Here is a 21,154-nt window from a genome sequence, read left to right as displayed (position 1 = left end):
TCCAATTTTCAATTTAAAATAGACATTGTTGCTTGAGTTTTGAAAATTTAAAAATATTCTCTCTATAAACATTGTTATCAACATTACTCTTGACATGGGTTTCTTCAAAACTCTATCTCTTCACTTATAATCTTTTTTCCCAACTCAAGTTTTTTATTTTTGTTGCTTAAAATCTCTATGTTTTTTTAGTTGCAGGTTATGGAGGTGGTGCTTAACACCATCGTCAAGCTCAACACACACATACGTATTTCTCTCATCTTTCTATCCACAAACCCTAATCAAAGCCACCATCACCATCTTCACCGCTAACACAACCACAACCACCACTCTCCTCCTTCTATTCCGTAATCGACACCTTCAACACCACACACCACCATCCTTGATTTTATCAGTTACATATTTTTCTAATCTATGTTTTATTTGGATTTCCAGGTCTCCGATGAAGTCTGCACTACCATTACCGCCATCACCACCCTTAATTTGTTCCAGTCACGACCATCCATGTATGATTTCAGATAAGCTTTCAACACCTTCTTTCCTTCTATTTTGTTCACCAGGAGTCCGGAAGCATCCGTGAATTGAGTAAATGATACGGGGGTTGATTCTTCGCTATTTCTTCGAAGTTTAAGGTAAGTCTAGAAGAGATAAACCTCAAAGTCGTTCATCTTTATCCCGTCTCTCTTTGGATTGATCGGTTCATGTTAGTAGTCTGTTTTTATTATTTCTTTTTTCATTTTTGGGTTATATATGATTTGGTTTTATAGATAGAGATAACGATGATCAAGCATAACTCAAGTTTATGATGTTTCCATGAGAAAATATTAAAGCTTTCCGGAGATGTGTTGGTAACCCATAACTCAAACCTTGATCATTTCTTATCTTTTTTCTATAATTTCTTTTAAATCATCCTCTGTTTAGAAATTTTGGTTGGGATGAATGAACAATGATTTAAAGGATTTTGCAGGAGAACTATTACTTTCATATAAGTGTTTTTTCTTTTTTTCTAAGGTTTTTTGTTTTTTAGTGAAATCTATGTTCCATTCTGGTACTTTGAGAAAAGATTTGAAGAATGTATGTTGCTAAGCATTTGGATTCGGATTGCCATCTAGGTAGGCATGAAAATATTTCTAAAACTCTCATTGAAGTAATTTCAAGAGTCAAATGATATTTTGATGAGTGTCCAACCTTGATGTTGCGGCATACTTTGTAAAATTTAGTAAGTTATAGCATTTATTTTCAATTTTTATCTTACTTTAGGATTGTACTTTGAAAAATGTAACCAAAGTTTGCATGATGTATGACAGAATGATAGATGTTGATAGCATGTCTAAGGTTTCTTGCAAAACAATGCCAATTTCAACACTATAACATAATATGCAAGGTGGCAGTACCACAACTCCTAGAATGTCTAATCTCTCTTTGAACCGAATTAATATTTTTTTTTCTAATTTCTGCAGGTTTTTTGACATTCAGATCTCTATTACCTTTTGACTAACTCAGGTGAATGTTTTTCGTTTCAATTTTTCTTCTTTTGATTCTAAAACAAGTTTTTCCTTCCAGTATTGGATTCTTAATCACAACCGACCATGCATTATTCTTTCCATTGTTATTGCTAAAATAAATCAACATACTTCCCAAATATTCCATATGTGTGTTTAAAGCATCCATTATTGACATGTATTGCTAATGACAGGAAAAGACCTTGACAATAGACAATATAAGGGTATTTGTCCTTCCTGATCTGGCAACAAGGCTCTGTTCTTAGCCTATTGCTAAATTGACCCGACCCCACATCTCATTTACACTTTTTGGTTTGTAAAAGTTCCATTTTGGAATACTGGTGGTGTGGTAATTTTGTTCTCTTTAAATATTCTATGTATAATCATTTATTTGCACATTTCCATGATACATATCACTAAAAGTTTACTGAAATTGGTATTAATTTATGTTTTTGTATGCACGTATGAGTTTTGAGGAGTGTAGAATGAGTGGTGGCATGAACCGGTTTATAAAGAACAATTGAGTTGAAGGTAAAATTGTAAAACCATATAGGTAAAGGTGTGTTTTAAAATCACTTGATTTTTAGTTGGGGAAAAAGTATGATTTTCAAGCATTATATTGAAGATATGGTACATTTAGTTGAGGAAGTACCAATTGTAACATTGTAATTTCATTGGTTTGTATCTTTTGACATTTTACTTTTAAAAATAAAAAAATAAAAAGGGTTAATTACAAGATATAGCAATGTACATTTGTTTGTTTATATATTTTGGCACCATGCTTTTTGTTTCTTCCTATTATAGCGTTGTACTTCCAAATCTCAACCAAATTATAGTAAATTGGCCTAAATCCAATATTGGAGTTTGTCTGTTATCTGGTCTCTCTATATAAGTGTGATCTAATATATGTATGTATGATCAACAATTTTCAGATTTACCTATGTATAATTGACTGTAAATTGAAAAGTTTTACGAAAATCGGCAACAAACTGATCGTTTGGTGTCATACCTATTAGTTGATAGAAGAAAAATTATACATTTGTGAATACATTGTATATCTTTCTTTTAGCTACGTGTATTACAATTACAAGAGCAATTGAAAAGATACAGAAGCTTAGACTATGTGCATCATAATGTATTACTCTTTTATCTGGTTAATAATATTAAACTATCAAATATGATTTAATTACTGATATGTCCTTTATGTGTTATTTTCTACCAAATATGAGCTGGAATGATACCTGATCATATAGAATAGTAATTCAACCCTTATTTACTGAAATGGTCCTTGCTGCAACTAGAGATGCACATTTATCGATTTTGTTTTTTAAAACCGATTCGATTTTCTAACACGTTTTTTCTAGATTGGTTTTGGTTTTTGGGTTTTTTTTGAAGTGAAACTGATTTAAAAACCGGTTTTTTCGATAAAAAAATGCTTCAGTTTGGTTATAGTATAAAAACTGTTTATATATATATATATATATATATATATATATATATATATATATATATATATATATACATATGTGGGAAAAGGGAATATACATTACAGCCCCACCTAAGCTTAGGTACTAAACCTCTTGAAAATACATTGTTTTACTATATAAAGATTACGGTTAATGGATTCACGATTAATACTTCAAGATGTAAATTCAAGATCGACACAATAGGGTTTAGGGTTTAGAGTTTAGGATTAGGGTTTAGGGTTTAGGGTTTAGGTTTAGGGTTTAGAGTTTAGGATTTAGGGTTTAGGGTTTAGGTTTATGTTTAGGGTTTAGGGTTTAGGGTTTAGGGTTAAGGTTTAGGGTTAGGGTTTAGGGTTTAGGGTTTAGCTTTAGTGTTTAGGGTTTAAATTTAGGGTTTAGTAATGTTCACTTGGATGAAGTAATAAACGATAATTGAGGAAAGAAAACGGAGATGATAAAACGATAATGAAAGAAAGAAATGTTATGGAGAATGATATATTTACCAAGTGAAACCAAACGGAGTAAATTTAGCATGTTAAAACGACATATTTTAGAGGTTTAGTACCTAAGCTTAGGTGGAGCTGTAATGTATATTCCTTATCACCTATATATATATATATATATATATATATATATATATATATAGGGTTAGGTTATATTGTTTCTAGTAACTATTGTGTGCCAGAATGCACAAATCTGGACCATCGGATGAATAGAATCAACAATCATGATCTGATGGTCTATGATATTACAATAGGGTAGTATGTATCATATAATCACACAATTTTTATCAAAAGGGTATTTTGGACAATTAACTACATTTATAAAAGGAAATTTTCGGATTTTTAGGGATGATTAATTATCCTAATTTACAAAAATCTGAATTTTTTAATTAATTCAATTTCAAATTTTACCGATTTTATTCTATCAGAATATTTTTTGTTAGAATGATACTCTTTCAGAATTTTATTCTAACAGAATATTACTGAAGAAAGACAAAATTCATGAATAAGATGTTCAAATAACAAACATTCTAATATATTCTTATACATCCGAACTTAAATACAAATTCATACATATTTTTACAGACTAAAAGTCTTATACATTTTAATATAGTTATAAAAATTCTAAAAGAATATAAACAAAAATGAATAACATTCTTAAAAAAAATAACAACATTCCGCTAGAATACTATCGTGTGCCATGTTTGCTTCTTGAATTCTGAAAGAATATTGCTGTTTTTGGATGTTGAATCTTGAAATTCTAAAAGAATATTGTTGTTTTTCTTCATTCTTTGAGAATGAAGTATCATATATCTTTTTTTCATAAGTTTCCTCATCATTTCTGCATCATCCTAACAACTGCACCTTAAACATGCAAATAATTAATTGCAATTCTTTCAGAATACAACAAAAATATTCTTACAGAATAAACTATTCTTGCAGAATGGTTTTAAATATTCTAAACAGGAATAGAAGTAATTTAATAGGATACCTATAATCAACATGAACATAAGTGGAATTATCATAAGTTCACCTTGATGTGAACCAATGACATGAATCCATGTATCTTTCAGAATGTATCTCTACATTTGTTTATTTCTTTCTCTTTCCAACAATCCAATAAATTAAAAGAAGTTCATACAACTGTGATTTAAAAAATGAAACAACATGGATGAAAAACTTGAAATTGAAATATATACATATATGTATGGGTTTAGATCAATTTCATCCACGTACATGCCCTTTTGATAACGAAATCTTTCTAGCACTTCAGGATACCCACTTCAACAAAGGTTTTGTATTCAAAACCGATAAACACTCTTTTCACTCCGACTGAAAGCGATTCCAACAACAATATCAGTGGTGTTGTTAGTGGGTTTGTTGCCAAGAAATAACCATAATCACCTAAATCGAATCGTGGCACAAACTGAGTTCTCCTATCAACGGCCAAACCCAAATCCAATAAACGGGAACATCAGGGCATAAAGTGATCACCTGGAAATTTGAAAAACCAAGAGGAAGAAAGCAGCATATCATCAAACAGATCACGATCACAAAATGATCGGGTTTAAAACAAATCCAGTTGTGAGAATACCTCGGTATAAGCATCGATGGCGGCTCCCAACCGATTCTTCTTGAAATAGAGATTTCCATCTTGCTTAAGTTGTTCTGCTTGCACGGCTGCCGAACTCACGCCCTTCGCCATTACCGATCCTTCTGTGAGTGTAATTTTCTCTCCCTCCGAATCCTTGATTAAAGAAACGGATCATAAAGGGTGAGAAGAGAGAGCAAGAGAAAAAAAAGAGAATGGATTAGGGTTACTAAGATGAAACAATGATTTAAAAAGGATATATGTGATATTAATTTAATGATTTTCCAAATATACAACATTTACTTTTGGTTTATAAAGGTAAAATGACTAAGCTACCCCTTATTATTTAATTAATGATTTCTTTTTTCCTAAATTCTAATTGGAGCATTTAGGCACACAATATTTGCTATAAACATTTGAACCTATCTCTTTCTCTCTTTCTCTCTCTCTCTCTCTCTCTCTCTCTATATATATATATATATATATATATATATATATATATATATATATATATATACAAACCTATTACTAACCAGTGATTTGGTTATAAACTAACATGTTTTGGAAAAACATGTTCTCAAAAACCGTTTTGGATTTTTTTTTTTGTCGATTAAAAAAATGGTTTGAATGTACACTTCCAGCTTAACAAAGTCACATTCTTGAAATAACATTGGACACTCATATTATAACAAGGTTTGGATAGTCTGTGTTATATTTGCTAACATTTATGGTATAAAGTTTCATTTGTTTATAATACCACTATAAAAAATATTTAGCTTTTTAACAACACAAAATAATTATTTTGACATAAAATTGAACATATAACTTGATCACTTTTTTACTAATTTGTCGAAAAATAAATATTTAAGTGGACCACTTTTAGACTAATTTGACAACAAAAAATTACTAGATGGACAACAAAAATTACCAGCTGACAGCAAAAGTTACCGCTTTTCCAATTTAATACTAGGAAACACTTAAAATGATTTTTTGAAGGAAAAAAATAGTTGGTGTCTTCAACGAAGAGGGCGTAGTGGTTTCAATAGTTAAATCAAGTCATAGTGGTTTTTATGGATTTGACCTTAGATTTTTTCGGAAAGTCACTTTAACGAAGTTTCCGTTTTTCATTCCCACATAATTATATCTTCATTCATTATTTTGTTGATTTCTTCTCCAAACATTTACAATTTTTATTTTTATCAAATTGATTAACAAAAAATCAATAATTAAAAATACATACATAAAAGATTGTCTCGGTTCGGTTCTTCAATCCTAAAGGAAACAAGAAAATGGCTTGGTAGCCAACACATGAGTACATTCATATGTTTTTCTGATTCGTACGTTTTAAGCATCTCCATTACGTATGTTGCAATTCTGTTAATAATTTGTCTTGTCACTGTATTGATGGGTATCACAATATTGCATATAAATTGTTCACATAATCCCCCATGCAAACTGTAATCACTGAAACAAAATATTCGCCGAAATAAAACTAATAGCTTCGACAGATTCTGGACCAATCATTTTATTTATTTTAAGAAAATAATTAATGCATATTACATGTTGAAGATATAATATGTATTAATTACATCTTCAGCATTTAATATGCATTAATTACTTTCTTAAAATAACTAAAATGATTGGTCCAGAATCAATCATACATGCGCACAATAGATAGTGAAAACATTTGAACCTAACTCTCTCTCTCTCTCTCTCTCTCTCTATATATATATATATATATATATATATATATATATATATATATATATATATATATATATATATATATATATATATATATATATATATATATATATATATATATATATATAATGATTTTTACATTTTGGGACAATATCTCTTCCTCTTCAATAATAGTCTTCACCCTTTTCGAGTCTTCCGCACAGTCATATCTAGCCGTCGACGTGAGTCCGAGTAAAGCAATGGGAATACAGGTAAGGATATCTTTTTCTCGCCTTGCTGTCGAAGGCTTTGATTTTCCTTGATGAACTCTCGGTAAATATACGAGAAGATTTTGTTTAGTGTTTGAGATGCAGAGGCTCTTTTTCCTATACTTCCTAAACCTTTGGGATCTAGTGAAAATTTTCTAAAACATAAAACCAGAATACAATTTTATCATGTTTATCAAGTAATCTTGCAGCTCTGTTCATACCAAAAATTGAACCATTGAGTTCGTCATACTTTAGGTCTAGATTTTTGATTTTTTATATCAATTTAGTGTAATTCTGTTTTTTAGTTGATCTTAAACTCTAGTTTGAATATTAGAATTCAGATTTCGTTTACTTTCACGAATGTGCTACTCATCTGTCTCCTATTGATTGATTTAGGTATAGGATTCTTCTTACAAGTTAGGGTTTCAATTGGATGCATAATCATGACCTCAATTAAGTCCTTGATCCCAAAATCTTCTCATCGGGTGTATGCAAGGAACAGATTTTTGAATCAAGCTCAAGCAACTGCAAGACCGTGTTTTACTTGCATAGGCCGAGACTACTCAACAACCCGAAGAACCACAAGCAACAATGTCGACATAATCTCATCCAAATCATCAAACCTGCACCTTTGGAGCACTTCTCCTCTTCTAGTAACTACACATCTCTTGAATCATCGTCTATACTCATCATCCACAAGTAAAGATGTATCTGCTTCAAGTTCTACTGGATCAGGAATCAACGATACCAGTGGAATCGATGGAAATGATTTGCTTCATAAAGCGAAGGAGGTTTGGGCCTCAAGTGTAAATGTTGCATCCCAAACTGGTGAAAAGGCAAAAGAAGCTTTAGATGAAGTGACTCCTCATGTAGAACAATTACTCAATACCTATCCATATCTTCGTGATGTTGTTGTTCCTGTTAGTGGCACCATAATGGGAACCATTTTAGCATGGGCAATCTTGCCAAGGATATTTAGAAGGTTCCATAAGTACTCAACAGAAGGGTCAAGTACAATCTTACCAGTAGGATCACTGTGGGGTGCAGTACCTTATGAGAAAAGTTTTTGGGGTGCATTAGAGTCTCCAGTCAAATCTCTCATAACCTTCATGGCATTTTCTCAAATGTCAGTAACTTTTTTTTTTTTTGCTTACTTGTATAAATTAATTTTTTTAACTTTAATATTAATAATATATCAATATATAATGTTAATTTGTGGTTTATAGAGGCGTAATGGTGGCACCAACAACAATTGCATCACAGTATATCGCACCTGTGTGGAGGGGTGCTGTTATCATTTGTTTGGTGTGGTTTTTGCATAGATGGAAAACAAGTGTGATAACACGTGCTTTGGTTATGAAGACTGTTGTGGGTGTTGACCGAGATAAGCTGTTGACTTTGGACAAAATCTCTTCTGTTGGGTTGTTTGTTCTTGGTGGTATGGCTTTAGCTGAAGCCTGTGGGGTGGCTGTGCAATCTATTTTAACAGTTGGAGGAATTGGAGGTTAGTATTTTTTTTTTTTTTAAATAATACAGCGCCTAATAAATTGTTCAAAACATGTATTTGAAAAGTAATACTTGTTATTTTATATCTTTGTAGGGGTTGCAACTGCTTTTGCAGCTAAAGACATTCTTGGGAATGTCCTAAGTGGGTTGTCTGTACAACTTTCACAACCCTTTTCAATTGGAGATACGATAAAAGTAATTAAATAAAAATTTTATGTTATTTATTTTATGAATTTGTTATTATGTTATTTATTTTAATTTTTATTTGGTTGCAGGCTGGATCTGTGGAAGGTCAAGTTATGGAGATGGGACTCACAACCACCTCATTGCTTAGTGCAGAAAAGTTTCCTATAGTAGTTCCGAATTCCTTGTTTTCAAGTCAGGTGAGCATTAGTTCATTCATCTCTATCTTTGAATGTTTAATTTTGTAAAATTTTTTTTTTTTGGTTTTTGGTAGGCAATTGTGAACAAATCACGGGCTGGATGGCGTGTAATGGTGTCCAAGATTCCTGTTCAAATTGATGAGTATGAAAAGATCCCTGCCATATCAGAGGAAATAAAGAACATGATGAAATTAAATTTGAATGTTTTCTTGGAAAAAGAGCAGCCGTATTGTTATTTGTCTCGAGTGGAAAGATCTTTTGTGGAGCTTACTCTTGGATGCAATCTAAAACAGATGGTATGTGTACAAATATAAACAAATCATCCTTGCATTTAACTCTTTTATGAATTGTATGCTATTCACTGCAATAATGTAACCTTAATATTTAACTTACAACAATATGCTATTAAGTTGATGTAATATTTTCTTTTGGTTTTTGAAGCTAACGTCTTGTCTGATTGTGTAGAGTAAAGACAAGTTATTTTCAACAGAGCAGGATCTTCTTCTGCAGTCAATTCAGATAATCAGAAAGCATGGTGCCTCATTGGCTAACACATAGTGATTTCTCTGAATCTTCAAAGGAATACTTTAATTTAAGAGTTTGTTCCTTTTTCCTCTCTGGAGGAACCCAAATACTAAAGAGATTCGTTCCATGTACATCCGCGTTTGGTTTGATAACATTCCTTTTTGCTTATATTTTTATGTATAGGGTTGACGTTTTGATGACAAGAAAATACTATACTTTTGTTTTGTAACCCATTCCATTATTATCTTGATACTCAAATGGGGTTTTAGATGTGTCTTCAATCACCCTTGCAAATTATGGTAATGTCACCCATAATTCCAACAAATGAAAGATCATATATATGAAATGTCATGTGGGTGTGTGTAGACTTGACAAAACTTGGCACAACACGACAACCCGATACAAAATTAGCGGGTTTGGGTAAGAAATTTCGACACGGTTATGTAAACAGATGGACACGACACAACACGATAATTAAATGAGTAGGGTTAGGGTCAAGACTTTCAACTCGAAGATGACTCGAATATGACCCGTTTAATTATATATATTTTTATAAATTTCATATTTTTATAAATATTTTAAATATCATACATTTGTAGTAGCCCAAACTCAAGAATTAAAAGTAAAATTCAAACTTTCAAAGTGACTTAATTTTACTCTCTTTCACTACCTATCTCATTTGTTTTCCAAACTCTTTCCGTTTTGCTTTTAAAACTTACCATAATTTTTTTTCCATTCCACCTCCCAACTCAAGCATTTCGCTTTTTCATTTTTTTTTTCTCCATGACTCTTACTTTTCAATCTTTTTCAACCCTACGTGACATAACATATTTATAAGGTTTAAACCTTAACCCGAATCTCGACATAAAAATAAACGGGTTGATACGACACGATAATTAAATGAGTCGGGTTAGAGTCAAACACTCTCAACCCATTTAATGTCTTGACACGTAACGGACACAACACGACACGACACGTTTGCCAGGTCTAGGCGTGCGACTCTATTTCTTACTTTCTTTTGGCATAATATGGTCATTAATTTTATTTCTTTATTATTATTACTAGATGTGTGAGACCCGTGTATTACAAAGTTTTTTTTAAATAATATATATTGGTGAGCATTACATGCTTTTTTAGTAATATTTTTACATAAAGACAAAAATCTATAATAAATAAATTAACTATTTTAATATATAAACAAATAAATAAAAACACACGTATTCATAAAATGATGATGACAATAATGTTGTAAACATTAAACATTAATTAATTAAAACTTGGTAAATATATAAAAACAAAATGATGAATAAATATGTAAGTTAATGTTTAATAATGAAAAAAACTATTGATATAATAAAATAATATGTTTAAAATATGTATGTAGTAAATTAATTAAGCTTGTGTATTTTTACATGTTCAATCTTACTCTTCTTCTTAATTTTTTCCAAAACATAAATAATGTCAACATTATCTGTTAACTTGGAAATGTTGTAAGTACGACCAAATCTTGCAAAATTAAAGGTCTTTACAACAATCTTGAAAACCATTTTTTTTATCGAGCATGGCCTTCAACTCAATAGGAAACTCACTTGTATTCCGAACTAAAAAATAGTAAATAACAACAATTAAATAAATGTATAAAAAGTAAGTTTTATTAGCAATATGTTATTGGCTATAAAATGAATATATACCCTTTCATATCTTGATAATAAATCACCAACAGATATTTTCAGAATATTTCTAATTTAACGATCAAACATTGTAAGACCGACAACTCTAACTAAACTTTGAACTCGAACTTTGATCATAAAACTTAAAAATAAAACATATAAAATATTAAAAGGTAAAAATAAAAATATTTTTTTTCCAAGTACCATTGTTTTTTTTCATGATAAGATGTGACTTGTTGGTTTTAACTTTAAGCAGGAAACGAGAATTTCTGAAGGTTGAAAGATCATAGACATGGGATAACTTAGATAGACCAATGTCAAGATCAATAGCATGGTTCAGATGATCGATCCAAAAAAGAATCATCCAAATCCCTACCATAGCCTGGATATAGGAGAATTGGGTGACCTTAAAAAATTTGGAGATGATACCAGAAAAAGGGTACATCAAACCTAGAGAAAAAGGGTACTCCAGGAAGAAAATCCAAGTGGGGGAGATGAAGTCTAGCTGATCGAAAGACTTAAAAGTAGCATCAAAAGGAAAATCCCCATTTGATTTCAGGGATTCAATGTCTTCGTTATCAAAAGAACAAGTCTCATCATAAGACATAATCTTTTGATCGATGAAATCATCGTCGGGAAGAGCGATGATGCTAGCATGAAAACGAAACACTTTCTTGCCCATGATCAACGGAAAAGAAAAATCAGAAGAAATGAGCAAGAGCTTTACCATTAGGATAATCGATAGCGTATGAAAAAGAGCTATAAGAAGTAAAGAGGAATCGGGAACCTAAATGCCCTATTTATGCGAAGATCACAGAAGAAAGAGAAACAATTTGACAAATAATTATGCCTACATTAACGGATATAGTTCTATTCGTTAGAATTCAAATTTTTTTATCCGTTAGGATTGCGGAATCCCTATGTTCATTTTTGTTTTAATTATATGATAAAATTATACACTTTCAAATATTAGGAATTAATCCAAAATATTTTGTAGGTATAATTTTGTGACACCCAAAAATTCAAGCCAATTTAAACTTTTAAAACATTTTCGTCCATTAGGTCATTACATAGTTTGTTTTCAAAATACAGTTATCAAAGTATCCTAGTATCAAATCATAAAAGTCGTAAAAGCGAGAGGAGCGGTACGATCAAACCTTCGCCTTCCCGCGATCACCAGAGGTACCTGAAACAACAACTTAAACTGTAAGCTTGAAGCTTACTGATCTATCCCCCAAAATACCAACCACATAACCATGCCATATAAATATATAACTAAACAACAAGCATAATGAGCCTTCAGCCTGACTGGTCCGCCTCGCAGGCCTTCAGTCTATCTGGACCGCTCTCCGAGCCTTCGGCACGTCTGGACCGCCTAGCGGGGCCTTCAGCCTATCCAGACCGCTCGCCGGGCCTTCGGTCTGACTAACATACCCTCTTGGGTTTTGTAGACTATCCGGGCCTCCCTGGGTATGTTGGCCTTCAGCACAAAGCAGGACCGCCTAAACCCAACACCCAAATCAAACAACGTGTGCACATACATTCATAGGCTATCATCATAACAGACAAACCGATCTAACAGATAAAATAGCATAACAACGTCCTAAACCAGGACACCGACCTACCGAGGTCATATCATAGCATAATCCTATAACTAGGATATCGACCGAACCCAATCACTAAGCATAAGCATATCACCATCCTAACTAACAAGATGCGAAACAATGCACATATTATATAATAATCAAAATACAAATCCATAAGGCCGGCCTTGGTGCCTTAGACTCTATTGATATGGTGAGGATAACTCACCATGCAACTGACGTCTGAAACTAGAAAGCTCAACTCTTGGATCACCAACGTGAACTCCACCACCTATAGTTACCGTAAAACCTTTTTCATAAATCTCCGAATTACCAGAATACCTGCAGAAGTCAACTGGTCAACCCTTAGTCCATGTTGACTCGACTCGTCGAGTGCAATTCACCGACTCGTCGAGTCATTCCTGAACTCGAGAAGTTGTGAAATCCTTGATTGGCTCGTCGAGTTCCCCTTTAACTCGTCGAGTTCATATGTGTCCAAGAATTGGGAGAAACCTTAGCCGACTCGCCGAGTCTTCGAACGACTCGCCGAGTTCAAGGCAATCTTCAACGGACTCGCCGAGTTGTTCATCAACTCGTCGAGTTCATGACCATCTTTTTCCATGCAGATGCTTTTTAAGCCATGGCAAGGTTCCAGATTACAGATCCAAGCTTCTAAGGCACGTTTATCACATAAAGTTGCAAACTTATGCACATGCAAGGCTCTAAAGGCCCTAAATGACCAATTTAAGCTTCCAATGGAGCTTTACACCTTGGGAAAGTCTCATCCTTGCACAATCTGGAAACTTTATGGACTAAGAAGCCCAAGGGAGCTCAGTTCTGAAGTTACAACTTCAGATCTTAACTTGCACACAAGAAAAGCTTCCAATCATACCATGAAAACCCTAGGATTTGTCCAAAGAGGGGATCTAGAATGAAATGAAGTCAGGGTATGATTTATACCTTCCAAAAGATGCCCACTAAGGTAGATTTTAGATCCCACAAGCTCCTTGCTTTTGAATACTTGCTCTCCAAGCTCCTTTCTCCACAAAATCCTCTTCCAAGCTCAAAAATACACAAATGGAACACACACTCGATTAGGGTTTGAGAAGGAAAAGAAGCAGTAAAGGGGAGGTTGGGGGAGGCCAATGATCCTTTAAATAGAGTGCAAAACCCTGAGATTTATGGTTTCATTTGCCAGCTCCTACTCGTCGAGTAGGTTATTAAAATACGTGGACTAACCCACTGCTACTCGATGGGTAGGGCAATCAACTCGTCGAGTAGCCCTTGAAATCAAGAAACTCACACATTAAATCAATACCTGAGAAACGGGGCGTTACAATTCTCCCCCACTTGAACTAGACTTCGTCTGCTGCAGCGAATAACTCCGGGTAATGCTCCCGCATTTCAGCCTCCGGCTCCCACGTCCACTCGGACCCCCTCAGATGCTCCCATTGTACCTTCACCAAAGGTATCTCCTTATTTCTTATAATCTTCATCTTTTTCTCCAGTATGGCCACATGCCTCTCTACGTAATTTAGGCGTTCATCAACTTGAATATCATCCAGCGGCACCACCTCCTCTTGATCCATAATGCACTTTCGCAGCTGCAAAACGTGGAAGATGTTGTGTATCCGACTAAGCCCCTCCGGCAGCTCTATCCTGTAAGCTACCTTGCTAACCCTGGCAATGATCCTGAACGGCCCAATATAATGGGGACCCAATTTTTCCCTCTTCCTGAAGCGAATCACACCCTTCCACGACGAGACCTTCAGGAGTACCATGTCATCGACCTGAAACTCTAACTCGGAGCGGCGCCGGTCGACGTGTAACAGCCCGGAATTTCAGGTATTTCTTCAAATTATTTTTGGGGAACATTTAGGAGGGGACTCGGCGAGTTGGTGCACGACTCGCCGAGTAGGGCCATGGTCTTGGTCGCAGACGCGCGACTGGACTCGACGAGTCCAATAAGGGACTCGGCGAGTCGACGCTGTTTCAGTTGAACCCTAGCCGTTTCATTTCTGATCGTATATAACGATCTTATGGCCGTCATGTCGCGTCTTTTGGCCGGTTGAAGATCCCCTGGGAGTGTGTGAGCATCTGAAGCAAGAGAGAGGACTTGAGAAGGCTTGAAGAGATTGTTAGACAAGGAGGAGCAAGGTGGTGATCAAAGGAATCGAGTACTTGAGGTTTGGAGACACAGGGAACACGTTTCCAGGTAATCTTCGGATCGAAATCTGTAACTTTTACGTTGTATGCGAGTTTAGGGTTTAGGAAACCCAATTAAGGGTTAGTTGGATTATATTGTTGTTATAAGTGTTAAAAACCCCTGTAATAGTATATGTGAAAGTCCAGGAAGCCCTATATCTATATACTTCGAAATCATGCGAAATACAGGAGGCAGCGGATTGACTGCATGGCGAGGACTCGCCGAGTCCAATGATCAGACTCGGCGAGTAGCTTGAAGATTCACTGGAACTCGCCGAGTTGTTCTTCAGACTCGGCGAGTAGCTTGAAGGTTCACTAGGACTCGTCGAGTTGTTCTTCAGACTCGGCGAGTAGCTTGAAGATCTACTGGAACTCGTCGAGTCGTTCTTCAGACTCGGCGAGTGGTGTCAGGATGTCTATACTCGTCGAGTTACCCTTTGCACTCGACGAGTCCGGTCAAGATTGACCGTTGACCTGTATATATCTTAGAGGGGTCAGTTGTCTTGTTTGATAAGATCATTAACTAGGGCTGTGGTATTATAGGGAACCTGCGGACTAGCGGATTGTGTGCGAGTAGCTCGAAGAGGTTATAGCCTGCGTACTACGAGGTGAGTCTTCTCACTATACTTCACCCGGAAGGGTTTGACTGTTAGACCGGAAGGTCGTGTGTGTTATATTCATGCTATGTCAAGAGAGGTAGATGCTTTATATGTGATGTGTGCTTATATGCGATATATATTATGTGGACCGAAAGGTCCGGGCCGGAAGGCAATGTTATGTGGATCGAAAGATCCGGGCCGGAAGGCAATGTTATGTGGATCGAAAGATCCGGGCCGGAAGGCAATGTTATGTGGATCGAAAGATCCGGGCCGGAAGGCGTATGTGGGTAAGTCGTATACTGGGGAACTCACTAAGCATTTATGCTTACTAGTTGTTTATGTTTTTCAGGTACTAGTGATGACCGTGGAAAGGCGCCGGCGTGACACGTACACACTGCCACTGTTGAAGATCCTGGAGATTTATTATTTATATTTTGAAATAAACTTGGAATAAACCCTTTTGTCGAATAATGATGTTTTGTTTTAACGAAAAATTTATTTGAAAATTTGAGCTGTTACAATTGGTATCAGAGCCTTGGTTTGAGGGATTCGGGGGTACTTTTGGGTGCAACTGAACTCAGACCGGGGATTTGAGGAAAAAACTTTTTCTTAAAAATGATAAGGACGTAACATTTTATAAAGGGCAAGGCGGTAAAAACAAGGGTGGAACAGTGTGTACGAGCAGCCAGCGTCCGAACGGTAAAGATCCCCAGAATACCTTACGATGTTATGTTATGCACTGAATTATGAATTGTTATGCATGCTAGAAGACTAGGTATACATGATAGGAATAGAATTGCCTGTTTTGTGATGCCTTAGTCTAGGGAGATTGCTTATATGAGATATTTGGTAGCGTGCAAGTAAATAGTGCATACTAGAAGTAGAGTACTCGTTATTCGGGATTTGGGGAGGAAGATTTGGGACGAATACTGATACGGTGTGGTCGGTAGTATTGGGCCCGTACTATCGAAGGCACCGGATCAGTGGAAGACTCAAATAAGAATCCCTGGAAATCGGAGACTGGGTAGGGCGCGTATCGAGTACAATTGTACTTGGTGGAGTCTCTGATGATTTTATGTTGTATTTCAGAGACATCATGGTTATCACACGCAATGGGGCGAGTTCGAGCGGTGCGAGTGACGAGGAGATTCGTCAGATTATTCAGGAAGAGGTAGCTGCGGCGGTCCGGGCTGAGATCCCGGAGATGTTTGGGTCTATTAAGACCACGTTGATGGAGGAGTTTGAGGAGCGGTGCGCCGCAATTTCTGAAGCTGCAGTTGCTGCCGCTACCGCAGCGGTGGCTGCTGCCAGGCCGCAAGGGGGTGATTCATTACTATTCAGGGAATTCAGCAACACGAAACCCCCTGAATTTGATGGGACGCAGGATCCGATTGCAGCTATGAGGTGGATCGCCGACATCGAGGGGTGTTTCTATACTTGCTCATGCCCGGAGCACTTGAGGGTACGGTTCGCCTTGAACCAGCTCCGTCTGGGAGCGAAGGATTGGTGGAAGTTCGTGACAGCGAACTTCACTCAGGCAGAGATTTCGGCGGTGACATGGGAGAGGTTTACAGAGATGTTCAGGGATGAGTACGTTCCCCCGGTAGAGAGGGAGCGATTGATTCAGGAGTTCTTGACCCTTAAGCAGGGTACTGATTCCGTGGCGGTGATCACACGGAAGTTTCATGAGAGGGCAATGTTCTGCCCCGAGCTGGTATCTACGGAGCAGTCGCGAATGAGCCGCTATTTGGGTGTTTTGAAGAGGGAGATTCGGGAGTTTGTGTCAAACTCCACCTATCGTACTTTCACTGAGCTTCAGGCGAACGCCAGGAAGCGCGAGATTGAGTTGGAGACTCAAGCGAGGGAGGAGGCTGAGTCTCGGCAGGTGGATCGACGGCCGGCCCAGTCTCAGCCGGCAGCCAAGCGGACTAAGTTCGCTGATTCGAGGATGGGAGGTTCGAAGGGTCGCACTTGCGCGAAGTGTGGCAAGAGTCACGAGGGGGCGTGTCGAGCTAGTGGTTGCTACAAGTGTGGCAAGGACGGACATATTGCCAGGGATTGCCCTAAGGGGTTTATGGTTTGCTTTCACTGCAACCAGACAGGCCATCGGAAGGCCGAGTGCCCGCAACTTCGTCAGGGAGCTACACCTACTACCCGGACTACTGAGACCCGACCGGCGAAGGTCGAGGCCCCGAGGGCTCGCGGGAGAGCCTTTCAGCTGACTGCGGAGGAGGTCCGCGCTGCGCCCGATGTTGTGGCAGGTATGTTATCTTTCATGTATTTAATTAAAGGTCGAAATGTTATGCTTATGTTAATATATGTGTAGGTACTTTCCTTGTGAACTCTATGCCTGCTCTAGTATTATTTGATTCGGGTGCGAGTAGATCGTTTGTATCGTTAGCTTTTAGTCAGCACATCGGCATTAGTCGTGAGCCGTTAAGTCGGCCTTTGAGCGTTTCCATTGCGGCTGAGAGGGTGATTTGTGCTACGGAGGTTTTTCGGGGATGTGTGCTAGAGATCTTCGGGGTCGCATTTCCGATTGACCTAATTCCTATTGCGATGGGTGATGTCTGTGTCATTGTAGGCATGGACTGGTTGAGCCGATTCAGCGCTGTCATCGACTGCGAGCGTCAGTTGGTGACTATACGAGACCCTAGTGGGGGAGTTCTTACGGTGTACGGTGAGGGTACCCGTTCGAGATTAGCTTTTTGTTCGGCTGCTAGGGCGAGGCAATGCCTACAGCGGGGATGTAACGGTTTTGTGGCGTATGTGATGGATACGCGGGAGAGTTCCGAGAGATCGAAGACATTGAAGGAGGTTCCAGTGGTGCGCGAGTTTCCAGATGTTTTCCCCGAGGATTTGCCGGGAATACCTCCTGCGAGGCAAGTGGAGTTTGGTATCGACCTAGTTCCAGGGGCGGCGCCTATTGCGAAGGTGCCTTATCGTCTTGCACCTCCAGAGATGCAAGAATTGTCCTCGCAACTTCAAGAGTTGTTGGGGAAGGGATTTATTCGGCCGAGTAGCTCGCCGTGGGGAGCACCGATTCTGTTCGTCAAGAAGAAGGATGGTTCACACCGGATGTGTATCGATTACCGGGAACTGAACAAGGTGACAGTTAAGAACCGCTATCCGTTACCAAGAATCGATGATCTATTCGATCAGTTGCAAGGGGCATCTTGGTTTTCCAAGATTGATTTGAGATCAGGGTACCATCAGGTAAGGGTGCGGGATGAGGACGTCCAGAAGACAGCCTTTAGGACGCGGTATGGGCATTACGAGTTCGTGGTGATGCCTTTTGGGCTCACCAATGCCCCAGCAGTGTTCATGGATCTCATGAACAGGGTGTGCAGGCCGATGCTGGATCGGTCTGTGATTGTATTCATCGACGACATTCTGGTGTATTCGCGGTCTAGGGAGCAGCATGAGGGACATTTGAGGGAGGTCCTTGAGGTACTGAGGTCGGAGAAGCTATATGCAAAATTCTCCAAATGTGACTTCTGGTTACGGGAGGTTCAATTTCTGGGGCACGTTGTAAATCAGGCAGGGATATTGGTCGATCCGGCCAAGGTGGAGGCGGTGATGAGATGGGAGGCACCAAAGTCACCTTCGGAGATCAGGAGTTTCCTTGGGTTGGCAGGGTACTATCGAAGGTTCATTAGGGACTTCTCCAAGATCGCAGTGCCACTTACCAAATTGACCCGAAAGGGTGTTACATTCTCATGGGGACCCGAGCAGCAGACTTCCTTCGAGACACTTCGTCAGAGACTGTGCGAAGCACCAGTATTAGCCCTTCCTGAAGGGATGGAGGACTTCGTCGTATATTGCGACGCATCGATTTCAGGACTGGGTGCAGTGTTGATGCAGAGGGGCCATGTGATAGCCTATGCATCGAGGCAGCTGAAGCCTCACGAAGCGAGATATCCCACGCATGACTTAGAGTTGGGGGCAGTAGTGTTCGCCCTCAAAATTTGGCGTCACTACCTGTACGGGGTTTGTTGTACCATATACACGGACCATAAGAGTTTGAAGTATTTGATGGATCAACCCAACCTAAACATGCGTCAGAGGAGATGGTTAGACGTGGTTAAGGATTATGACTGTGAGATCCTATACCACCCAGGCAAGGCTAATGTGGTAGCCGATGCATTGAGTCGTAGGGCGGAGGGTACTCCATTGCGGGACGTATGTTTGAGATTGACGGTGGTGACTCCGGTATTAGATACTATTCGTGGGGCACAGGCCGAGGTTGTGAAGTCTGGGATGCAGAAACAGGAGCGGGTCGTCGGGTTAATTTCAGAGTTCGTTACGGATGGGCGGGGACTTCTGACATTTCAGGGTCGGATCTGGGTGCCATTCGTGGGCGGTACGCGTGTCATTTTGATGGAGGAGGCACATAGATCGAAATTCTCGATCCATCCCGGTGCTACGAAAATGTATCTGGATTTGAAAAAGGAGTACTGGTGGCCTTGCATGAAGAGAGACGTGGCTTGGTTCGTGGAGAGGTGTTTGACCTGCTGTAAAGTTAAGGCCGAGCACCAGAGACCGCACGGTAAGTTGCAACCCTTGGAGATCCCTGAGTGGAAGTGGGATCAGATCACGATGGATTTCATCACCAAATTGCCGAAAACTGCCAGGGGAGTCGATGCGATTTGGGTGATTGTGGATAGACTAACAAAGAGTGCACATTTCCTTGCCATTAGTGAAAGTTCATCAGCAGAGAAGTTGGCGGAGTTGTACGTGAGAGAGATAGTATCTCGGCATGGAGTGCCGACCTCGATCGTTTCGGACCGCGATGTGCGTTTCACTTCCAGGTTCTGGAAGAAATTCCATGAGGAGTTGGGTACTAAACTGCATTTTAGTACCGCATACCATCCCCAGACCGACGGTCAAAGCGAGCGGACGATCCAGACACTGGAAGATATGCTTAGAGCGTGTGTGCTAGACTTCGGGGGTAGCTGGGATGCGCATCTGCCGCTGGCTGAATTTTCCTACAACAACAGCCATCATTCGAGCATTGGTATGCCACCTTTTGAGTTGTTGTATGGTAGGAGGTGTCGGACTCCCATTTGCTGGGGAGAAGTGGGACAGAGAGTGATGGGCAGTACAGAGATCGTACTTCAAACGACTGAACAGATCCAACGGGTGAGGCAGAGGTTATTGACCGCCCAGAGCCGACAGAAGAGTTATGCGGACAGACGCCGGTCCGAGCTCGAATTCCAGGTCGGCGACTTCGTTCTCCTAAAGGTTTCTCCTTGGAAAGGGGTGATTCGGTTCAGGAAGAGGGGCAAATTGGGGCCCCGGTTCATAGGTCCATTTCGGGTAATTGCAAGGGTAGGTCGGGTAGCTTATCGGTTGGAGTTGCCAGCGGAGCTGAATCAGATTCACAATACCTTCCACGTATCACAGCTGAGGAAGTGTATAGCCGATGAGGCAGCAGTGGTTCCGCTAGAAGATATCCAGGTAGATGCGAGTCTGAATTACGCCGAGAGACCAGTAGCTATCAGGGATCGGAAGATCAAGGTTCTACGGAACAAGGAAATACCTCTGGTGTTGGTTCAGTGGCAACATCGGAAGGGATCGGAGATGACTTGGGAGCCGGAAAGAGAAATGCGGGAGCAACATCCGGAGTTACTCGCAGAATGAGAGACTTCGAGGGCGAAGTCTAGTTCTAG

General features: G+C 38.6%; 1 protein-coding gene across 1 annotated transcript; it reads left to right on the top strand.

The window, feature by feature from the left end:
• Nucleotides 1–6,882: 6,882 nt before the first annotated feature.
• Nucleotides 6,883–9,706, top strand: LOC111906999 (mechanosensitive ion channel protein 1, mitochondrial). The gene is made up of 7 exons (XM_023902783.3): nt 6,883–7,014; nt 7,408–8,137; nt 8,238–8,515; nt 8,612–8,712; nt 8,793–8,900; nt 8,975–9,196; nt 9,366–9,706. Exons 2-7 carry the CDS (start codon nt 7,455–7,457, stop codon nt 9,456–9,458), a joined length of 1,485 nt encoding a protein of 494 aa, XP_023758551.1. The 5' UTR covers nt 6,883–7,014; nt 7,408–7,454; the 3' UTR covers nt 9,459–9,706.
• Nucleotides 9,707–21,154: the final 11,448 nt, after the last annotated feature.

This window comes from Lactuca sativa, chromosome 4 (assembly GCF_002870075.4).
Source record: "Lactuca sativa cultivar Salinas chromosome 4, Lsat_Salinas_v11, whole genome shotgun sequence".
Classification (NCBI taxonomy): domain Eukaryota; kingdom Viridiplantae; phylum Streptophyta; class Magnoliopsida; order Asterales; family Asteraceae; genus Lactuca; species Lactuca sativa.
Note: the sequence above shows the minus strand (reverse complement) of the source record. Positions and strands in the feature narration are given on the sequence as shown.

Excerpts from the sequence above, each read along its gene's own strand:
- LOC111906999 (XM_023902783.3), top strand. The coding sequence starts at position 7,455 with ATGACCTCAATTAAGTCCTTGATCCCAAAATCTTCTCATCGGGTGTAT. Across the intron at positions 8,138-8,237 it reads TTCATGGCATTTTCTCAAAT|AGGCGTAATGGTGGCACCAA; the intron begins GTCAGTAACTTT and ends TGTGGTTTATAG. Across the intron at positions 8,901-8,974 it reads ATTCCTTGTTTTCAAGTCAG|GCAATTGTGAACAAATCACG; the intron begins GTGAGCATTAGT and ends GGTTTTTGGTAG.